This window comes from Marmota monax, unplaced genomic scaffold, assembly GCF_021218885.2.
Source record: "Marmota monax isolate L192 unplaced genomic scaffold, Marmota_monax_Labrador192_F-V1.1 WCK01_AAM20220418_F8-fsc00035, whole genome shotgun sequence".
Classification (NCBI taxonomy): domain Eukaryota; kingdom Metazoa; phylum Chordata; class Mammalia; order Rodentia; family Sciuridae; genus Marmota; species Marmota monax.
The window spans coordinates 15,558,494-15,567,500 of NW_026691961.1; the positions used below are offsets into that span (position 1 = coordinate 15,558,494).

General features: G+C 63.6%; 1 protein-coding gene and 1 long non-coding RNA gene across 2 annotated transcripts in view; one reads left to right on the top strand and one right to left on the bottom strand.

Moving 5' to 3' along the window:
- Window positions 1-241: 241 nt before the first annotated feature.
- Window positions 242-6,481, bottom strand: LOC131424236 (uncharacterized). Its single transcript, XR_009226936.1, has 2 exons — window positions 6,076-6,481; window positions 242-4,337 (listed from the first exon to the last, which is right to left on the bottom strand). It is a non-coding gene; the product is annotated as an uncharacterized LOC131424236 (long non-coding RNA).
- Ciita (class II major histocompatibility complex transactivator) overlaps window positions 4,712-9,007 on the top strand; it is a 41,009-nt gene continuing 36,713 nt past the window's right edge. The window contains exon 1 of the mRNA XM_046445503.2: window positions 4,712-5,132. Within this exon, the coding sequence (XP_046301459.1) occupies window positions 4,850-5,132 (283 nt within the window). The 5' untranslated portion in view covers window positions 4,712-4,849. The remainder of the gene's footprint in view (window positions 5,133-9,007) is intronic.

A 9,007-nucleotide genomic window follows, 5' to 3' on the forward strand; every position in this document is an offset into this window, starting at 1 on the left:
CCGGAGGCTGAGGCCGGAGGATTGTAAGTTTGAGGCCAGCCTGGGCAACCTAGCAAGACTCTGTCTCAAAATACAAAGGGCTGGGTGTAGCTCAGGGGTAGACAGCCCTGGGCTCAAGTCACGGTACTGAAAAACATGTTCCCCGAGACTCTGTCACCCCAAGGGGATCACGACGCAGAGCGGTGGGTGTGACAGAAGAGACTGGGGTTGCGGACGTGGATGAAGGAGACGGAGACAGGTGTGCGCGCTCAGAGGACGTCTATGTCATTGGACGTGGAATCATGACACTTTGTAAGAGAGAGCAAGATGCCCTTGACCTTGGCTCGCTGAGTCGCTGTCCGGCTTTCCCAGAGAGACCGCCCACGGCCAGCGCTGGGCACCCACCGCCCTGCCCGGGCTTCCTGCTTCCCTTGAACCCAGTCGGTTCCCCCTGAAGGACACCGTGGCGCGGGGCGGCCTCCGTCTTCCGTCTCAGAGTCACGCTCATCTTGTTTGCGTGACCTTCTCTTGAGGATCTCGGAGAGATTTGGATTCGGCTTTAAGAAGACAAAGTTCTGGGACAGTGGGACCGTCACCTTGATTTGGCCCACACCTGCGTCCCCAGTGCTTGTCACGCTGTCCCTCTCAGGCCACACTCCCTAGAGCAACGCCCTCGCCGGGTGCCCCTTAGGTGCCCAGCCATAGGGCTGCCGTGATCCTCAGAGAGGAGGACGTCGAGGCCTGCTCCCACTGTCCACAGTGGACGGGGACCCCACATGGGCGCCAGGGCCAGCCCCCGGGTGGGGGTCAGCGTGGCGTTGACTCACAGCGGGGTCCAGCTACAGTGGCCAACGCTCCTCCACAGGGTTGAAGGGCGTCGGCCCAAAGTCCAGGCTCAAGGCCGGGAAGGGGAGAGTCCCCGGCTGTGATCTGGGGCCCGGGAGACTCGGGGGACAATGCCTTTGAAAGAAGTGGGAGGCAGAGACCGATGGAGAGCAGGCGGCCGGACGCTGGGAGAGAGGGCTCCCAGGGAGGCTCTGGGGTGCGGCTCTGAGAAGCCTCCGCCAGGGCACTGAGAACCCGGGGCAGGGATCTCCCACAGGAGACCCACACTGCCCAGCCATGGCCGCCTGGGAAGCACCTGGCAGAGCTTACATGCTGGGAAAGAGCAGCAGGCCAGTGGAGGCTGGCGGCTGGAGGCTGCTGCCTGAACCCTGGGGGTTCTCTCCAGGGGGGTCCAGTGGCGTCTCCACGGCTCCCACACCTGGATAGTGTGCAAAAGACCTGCCTCCCCTGCTCTGTGACCAGGGCGGAGGCTGGGCGTGTGACGGGGGGGGGGGGTGTGTTTGATGTAGACCCTCTTCTGCCTGATGCTGGCAGTTACTGGCTGTGTGACCTTCAGCAGGACACTCGATGTCTCTGAGCCTCGGGTAGAGGATTGGCAGAGTCTCTCTCTGTCTTCAGAACTGAGCTGCTGGGAGAAACAGTGGTATTTCCATACTGGGTCCCAACCCGTGTCCCCGGTGGTACCCGCACCCCGTGTGGAGTGTTGGGAGTGACGGGCGGGTCACGGCTTGGGTTTTGAATCTTCCCCAGCTTCACGCGTCAGGATGGACCAGGTGGACCCCCGTGGGCTGCTGGGAGGGCACCGAGGTGCGGTGGGTGGGCCAGGAGCCGGGGTGGTGGGGACACAGTGGTGGGGACCGCGTTCAGCACACAGAGGCGTGGAGACGGGGCGATGGGGACGGCGAGGGCGGTGGTGACCGTGATGGAGGTGGCAGGAGCAGCCAGTCTTGGGGGATGGTGGGGAGGTGGTGGGAACCGCGGCGGCGATGATGGAGGTGATCAGGGTGGCTGTGGCCGTGACGGTGACGGTGGCAGTGGGTGGGAGAAGACAGTGACGGTGGCACTGTTCCGGCGTCCCCCAGGCCCGGTCTCCTGACCCACCTGTGGCTGACTCGACCTGCAGCAGGTCGTCCCCTCCTTCTGAGAACACCTCACTGTCCCCACCCGTTGTCCTCCACGTGCCTCGGGGGAAACCCAGGGAGAAAGGTGGCCGACGCGTCCCCGTGGGTGGCCAGGGTGAGTCAGGCTGGGGCTCGGCACGTGCCCTGTCCGCGGGCCACCTGTGCCGTCCCGGGCCGGCCACCTGCCCACCTGCCCACGCGGCAGCGGGTCTCCTCTGCGTCTCAGGAGGAAGTGGCCACCTGGCGCGGGCCGTGTCCCCACCTCTTCTCCTTTTCCCAACCCACAGGCTGCCAGGTCCCCAGTTCCTGCCCAGGTCCCCTGACCTCACACCCCGGGTGGCTTCTGGACAGTGAGGCGGGTGACGTGCACCGGGTGACGTGGGGGTGATGGGCGTTGGGCGGCTGCTCCACTGGGGACGTGGCTTCTGACCTTGTTTGTGTTACATCGCGGCGTCCTCACCGGGGTCCCCAAGCCTGGGAGCTGGAGCAGGAGAGCAGTCACCTCCCTCGGCAGGTAGGTGACCTCGGGCCCCGAGCCCTGGCCTTGCAGGGGGCTCCAGCCTGGGCATTCTGCCTGTGACCGCCACCCTGCCCCTCCCCCCCAGTCTCAAACCACAGGCTTCTCGTCCCCAAGGCCCCTGGGGTGGGCTGTCAATCAGGGCCCAGGTCCCCATCTGTGACAGGACCACGGCAACCCCTGACATCAGTGTCCCGAAGTGTGGCTCTGAGCCGCCCGGGGGTGAGGAGTCCCGGAGGCATGGAGACCCCCGGTCCCAGAGCAGCAGCGTCACCGTCATCACCTTTGACTTCTCCAGATGAAGACCTAAGACGGAGGTCCACGATCTTATGACCGACCATCGACACTTTAGGCGAACAGGAAGTCGGGAGCAGCAAAGTGCTGACCAGGTCGCCCCGCTGAGTCCCTGGGACTCCCCCCCAGCGCCATTCCCACGGCGAGTCTCTCTGCGGGTGACACACAGTCTCAGAGTAGCTGCTTTCTCCAGTTTCCGGGGCCTCCATTCCTTAGCAGTTGGCGGTTATGAGCCTGGGTGTGGTTTTCTACAGTCACCTGCTCACACTCGAGAGCTCCTCAAATCGCACTCCTCCCACGGAGCCCACGGGCAGCCTGACACACGTCGGTGATCCCAGCGGCTCCAGAGGCTGAGGCAGGAGGATGGGAAGTTTGAGGCCAGCCTCAGCAACTGAGAAAGATCCTGTCTCCAAAAAAATAAATAAATAAAAGGGCTAAGGTGTAGCTCAGCGTCACAGTGCCCTGGGTTCAATCCTCAGGATCAAGAAAATAAAACACTGGCCCCTGGTGTCAATGTCTGAGTCACCCTCGATCCACTTTCCACCGTTTTCTTTTTCTATTGGCCTCTCTCTCTGTGTAGGCCAAGGGATTTTGCCTTGTGTGCTGGACAGTACAAATACGTTGCAGACTCTGGGGTCCCGTGTGACCTGAACGGGTCCCTCCTTTGTTTCTTTTAGCAGTGACATCACTTGGCGAAGCCTCCGGACCTCACCCCACTCCCAGCCCACGGGCCCCGGAGTGGACTGCGGTTCAGACTCAGTTCGGTCTTAGCCCGCGGCTTGGCGTCTGCTCTCCGGAGGTTGAGAAGTGGGCGAGATATTTGGGCAGTTGACACAAAAAACTGGGGCAGGCCTGTGTGTCTCCTCTCCGGGTTCCTACCCCCCCTTTCCAGCGGCTGTTGTTGCCCACGTCCATTGGAACTGCCCCTCACAGCCTCCATCAGGGCCTGCCTCCAGGGAGGCTCAAGCTGGGAGGTTCACTAGGGATGCGCTCACCTTCCTTGTCTGGCTCCCAGGCCGCAGCGGCCCTCTGCGGTGCCTTCAGGGGATTGGATTTTACCATTTTCCTGTAGTGGAGTCGGTCAGCGGGAGCTACTGGGCGCTAGAGGGGGACCTCCTTGGCCTCACTGCAGAGAGCCCAGGAAAGGCCCCAGCTGGGAGATGGGAGGCTGAGGCCCCGAGAGGACTCGGGCGCTGAGTCCAGAAGGGCAGGAGAGCGGTCAGGTGGGTTGGATCTGTGGAATCCTGAACCGCACTGGCGGCCATGCAGACCGCTGTCCTGTGCATCACAAGTGGAGCCTCCGTTAGTACATGACCAGGGCTCCTTGGATGGCCGCTGGGTTGGGGGTGAAGTCTCTTAAATGCATGGCCCAATTTCAACGCTCGGGGCCAGCGCAGGAGACCAGATGGCTTTTATGGGTGGATATTGAGAGAAGGACACCGAGGTCCAGGGAGGTGACTCCCTGTTGTTGGCGGGAGTCGTGGGCGATGGCAGCGGCTCTTGGGTGCCGAGCTGTGGTCGCACTGTGGACCAAGGGCCGAGGTGTCGTCTGTGCAGCTGCTGCAGTCCTCCCAAGGTCCCTGTGAACAGGGATTGTCATCGTCACTCCACCTGCACGTAGAGTGGTGCTGATAGCAGGAGGCTTAACCGTCCAGGGAATTTCCCCAGGGCCATAAAATCAGCAGACGGTGGAGCTGGGCGTGAACCCAAGCCGACCGGTCCACCCCATCCCCTACCCCCCAGCCACAGAGCCTTCTCACTGGGACAGGACACCTGACAGGACCCAGGCATCGGGGTCATCTCCAGAGGCCAGTTCCCGTCCTCTGGGGACGTGTGGGTTGGCTCATCGGACCCCCAGGCTTGGTCCCCTGGGGCGCATGCTCACAGGTGGTGCCCAGCCACATCTGAGGGACTGAATCAGCCCGAGGTCCCTCTCTGCCCATTCGCCAGGCGCCCAGCCTCCGTGGCAAATGAGGAAACCTCCCAGGAAGGGACCAGTGACACGCGGCTCCCTGTCCCGGTTTTCACTTCACGTTTCGGATGCTGCAGCAGGCGTGAGCGGCTCGGCCAGCTGTGCAGCCTCGCTCCAGCCATGGACCACTTCCAGGCCATCCTGGCCCAGGTGCGGACGCTGCTCTCCAGCCGCCAGCCGAGGCGCGTGCGGGCCCTGCTGGACAGCCTGCGGGAGGAGGAGCTGCTCTCCGGGGAGTACCACCGCGCCCTGCTGCTGGAGCCCGACGGCGAGGCGCTGGCCAGGAAGATCTCCCTGACCCTGCTGGGGAAGGGAGCCCTGGGCTCGGCCCTCCCGGGGGGCCCCTGGAACAGGCTGCTGGCCCCAGCCGCCGAGAGGGGCCCTGGCTGCAGAGACCAAGGAGGTAAGTCCCATCCCTGTGACCCCAGGGCCCGCGGGCAGCCTCACGGTTCCCTTCTCTCTGCAAAGGAAGCCACAGGGGGGGACCCAGGCTGAGCGGCAGGAGCCAGGAGGCCGGGAACTCAGCCGCTGCTTCCCACCCTGCGCCCCCAGGGAGCTAGGTCCCGTGGGGAAGGAGAGGCGCCCGGCAGGTGCAGCCCAAATAGAGGGGCCAAAGGGAAGAGGAGCCAGGTGAGGAGTGGACGGGTGTGTGCACAGGTGTCGGCACGGGTGTGTGTGCACGGGTGTGTGTGCACAGGTGTGTGTTCATGGGTGTGTGTATAGGTGTGTGTTCACAGGTGTTTGTTCATGGGTGTGTGTGCAGATGTGTGTTCATGGGTGTGTATGTGCACAGGTGTGTGTTCATGGGTGTGTGCATGCACATGTGTGTGTGCACAGGTGTGTGTTCATGGGTGTGTGTGCAGATGTGTGTTCATGGGTGTGTACATGCACAGGTGTGTATGCACAGGTGTGTATGCACAGGTGTGTGTTCTTGGGTGTGTGTGCGCACACGTGCATCTGCCTATGTGTGCACGCAGGTGTGTGTGACAGAGAGACAGAGGGATAAAGAGAAAGGAAGGGAGAGACAGACAGACAGTAGGAGAGGGACAGGGGGACGGGCAGGAGGACAGAGGGGACAGTGAGGAGGACAGGCAGAAGGGGCCACCAGCAGGGGCGGAGGGGCCTTTGCTCCTCAGGTCCCTGACACGCGTGGGATTGGGGGGGTCTGGTCACTCTGGTGCCCGGCTGCTGGGTGCCGTCTGTTTGGGGGCTGTGGTGGGAGCCGGGGCCAAGCGCCAGCTCCCGGCCACTGGGAGGGCCACCGTTGGGACAGAGAAGGGGCTGGTGCGCGGCGAGGGCTCCGGGTTTCCCCTGGGGTCCCAGGTGGCGCTTCCTGAAGACCTGACCTGCCTGTCCTCTCTCCCCTGCGCAGCTGTGCCTTTCTGGCCCTTCCTGGTCCCCTTGGCGTCTCGTAGCTGGGGGTGTGAGTCGCTCACTGTGGTCAGCGCCTGCGCCCCGGCCCGAGGCTGTGCATCCTCGTCCACGGGCGACTGGAGGATGCACAGACAGCGCGGCCCAGGGGAGTCAAGGCTGGGTTTGGAGACAGCGGCCGTGAGGTGCCTTCTGCTGGCCGGGCGTGCGCCCGGGCCGTGCTGACCTCTGACTCTTGTTTCAGGACAAGTCCACATGCGGGCTGGCTCTTGGGTGGCTCTTGGGCATCTGGCACTCTCCGCTCAGTCTCAGTGGAAGGGCAGTTGCACCACGGGGTGGCCGCCCTCGGCTTGGGGGAGGGGTCAGGCAGCTGGGCTGGTCTCGCTGGGCAGCAGAGGGCAACCTGGGAGCGGCCGAGCCTCCTCTGCCTGGCAGCGCCCCCCACGCGCTCCCCACACCTCCGCGCCTCCCCCGCGCTTTCTGAGGGGCTGGTTCCTGTTGTTCAGTCTGCTTCCTCCCTGGGGATGTCATATTTTTTATTTTGGATCCCATGTGACTTCAGAAAGTGGAACTGGCCCACGGTGCTGTGGTCCTCAGGGGCTGGGAGACAGAAGGACAAATCTCCTCTTTCCCTGCTCCCAGCTTCAGCAGGAAGCCAGGGGACGGGGCGGGAAGCGGTGGTTTGTCAAAGGGCACTGACTTAAGTTCTGGGGAGGGGGCTCAGAAGGGAGACCATCCTGTGGGGCTTTTGTGACCTTCCCTCTCGGCCACCCGACGTGGGTCCAGAAGGCCCTGCTCTGCCCTGCCCTGCTCCCCCGTCACTCAGAGAGCCTGGATCCGAGCCAGAGCCCACAGGGTCTTCAGTTGACCCTGACCCTCTCTGTTCTGGTCCTCGGCTTCTCTCTGCCTTGCTAATCCACTTCAGCTGCTCTGGTGCCCCATTGTCCCTCAGACACCCCGGGCCCACGCTGCCCCAGGACCCCTGCACATGCTCCTCCTTCGACCTAGACCACCCTTCCCCATATCCTTGGCCAACCTCCTGACATCATTCAGCTCTTCGCTCAGATGTCCCTTGTCTTCAAGGTGCACCCTGACCACCCCATTTAGTGTCGCACCTCGGACGACAAACGCACTTTGAGCCCCCTCCCTGGTGGCCCTCTTCCCACCTTCTCTAGATGTCACCGCTAAGCTCTGTGGTGTTTATCTTGCTTCTTCTGTTGGCCACTGGTCTGTGTTTCAGTCGTCATGGGTCCCCACGCGTGGCCCCCGGGTGCAGAGCCGGGAGCCTGCTGGACACCTGGATGTCCAGCGGTGGGTGGAGCCACGGCAGGTCATGGCCCACGTCTCCCACTGCACACCCAGGGAAACCGAGGCACAGAGAAGTTAAGGGACGTGCTCAGGTCCTGGCCTGGGGGACCTGGGTCTCGGGTCCTGCCTCTGTGCGGCTTCCTCCTAACAACCCAGCGGGCGCCGAGAACCCACCAGAGCAGTGCGCCAGCTTCAAACGGGACTGGCTGGTGGCTCAGAGATGCCCCCAGAGAGCCCGGAGCCTCTGCTGCCAGGCCACTGGGCCCTGGGCTCCGGCCACTCAGAGCCGCATGTGTGCCTCCAGCCCACGAAGGCCCCCGAGGCCTGGGAGCACGGTCCTGGTCCTGAAGGAGCCCAGTGTGCTTCAGGGCATGTTCACAACCACAGGTGACAACACCCGGAAGGGCGATCGGACGCCAGGGAAAGGAGAGCTGCGGAAAGGACCAGGCTGGAAGCAGGACCGTTCCGGGCCTCAGGTCATGCTCTGCTGCAAACCATGTGACCTTGGCCACGTGACTGGGCCACTCTGAACCTCAGTCTCTTCATCTCTGAAATGGGAGTGCTATAGATGGGTAATGCTGCATCAACCCCAGACCACTCTCCAAGGAAGAGAATAGCAAGGAGCGTTGAATAGGGGAAGCAAACCAGGCCAGTGGTACTGAGCCAACAGCACTCTGCAGTCTCGCGGGACCCCAGGTGATCTCCGGACGCCTGCCACAGGCTGCTTGCTGGGACGCCGTGCACCTCCAGCAGGGCGTCCACGTGGCTGCAGGGAGCCTCAGCCAGGCCTGCTGACCAAGCACGCGGGGTGGCCCACACTGGCTCCCTGAGTCTCAGGCGCCAGCAGCGATTCCTGTGGGCCTCGGTTTTCCCATCTGTAAATAAGGGTGAGGACTGTCCACGGGTGGCTCTTCTGAGGGCCCAGGGACATCGTCCAGCTGTGTGTTCTGACTCAGTGGCCTCTGGGACAGCCCCCGAGGTACCCGCAGCCCAGCCCCCAGGTCAGTCAGTGGACGAGGAGCCCCTGTGTCTTCTGTGGCCTGCTCTCCCCAGGCTGAGGGACAGCCCAGCCAGAGTCCTGGGTGTCACGTTCCCTGGACTCTGTGTAAACTCTTCTAGGAGCCACAGGACACCAGCTCCGCTAGGAGGGGCCTGGTTTATTGGGAAGGGAGGGACCACTCAGCTCGGTTCCCTTCCCCATCGGCCCTCACGATGGCAGAGCCGCCAGTGGCCAGCAGGAAGGTCTCTTGGGCCTCCTCCCGTGGCCTGCCCTGCCCCCAGGCAGCCTCTGCCCCCAGCGGGGCTCCTGTGCCTGGAAGGAGGTGTGCTCCGAGGAGGACTCTGTCCCGTCCCCCCAGGCTGCCCGCCAGCCCCGCAGACCTGGGAAGCGGCCCTTCCTCCCGGGCTCCCCGCCAGCCTGCTTGCCTGACCAGCCTGGTGTCTGCGCCGCTCCGTCCCTCTCTGTTCCCTGTGGTCCTACCTGCAGCGGCTCACCTGGGCCCCTACTCCCCAAGCCCGTCCCTCTAGCCGCCTGCCCACGCACCGCCCACCTGCGCCTGGCTCCCGGTTCCTCTGCCCCCTGCTCAGATGCATGGCGCA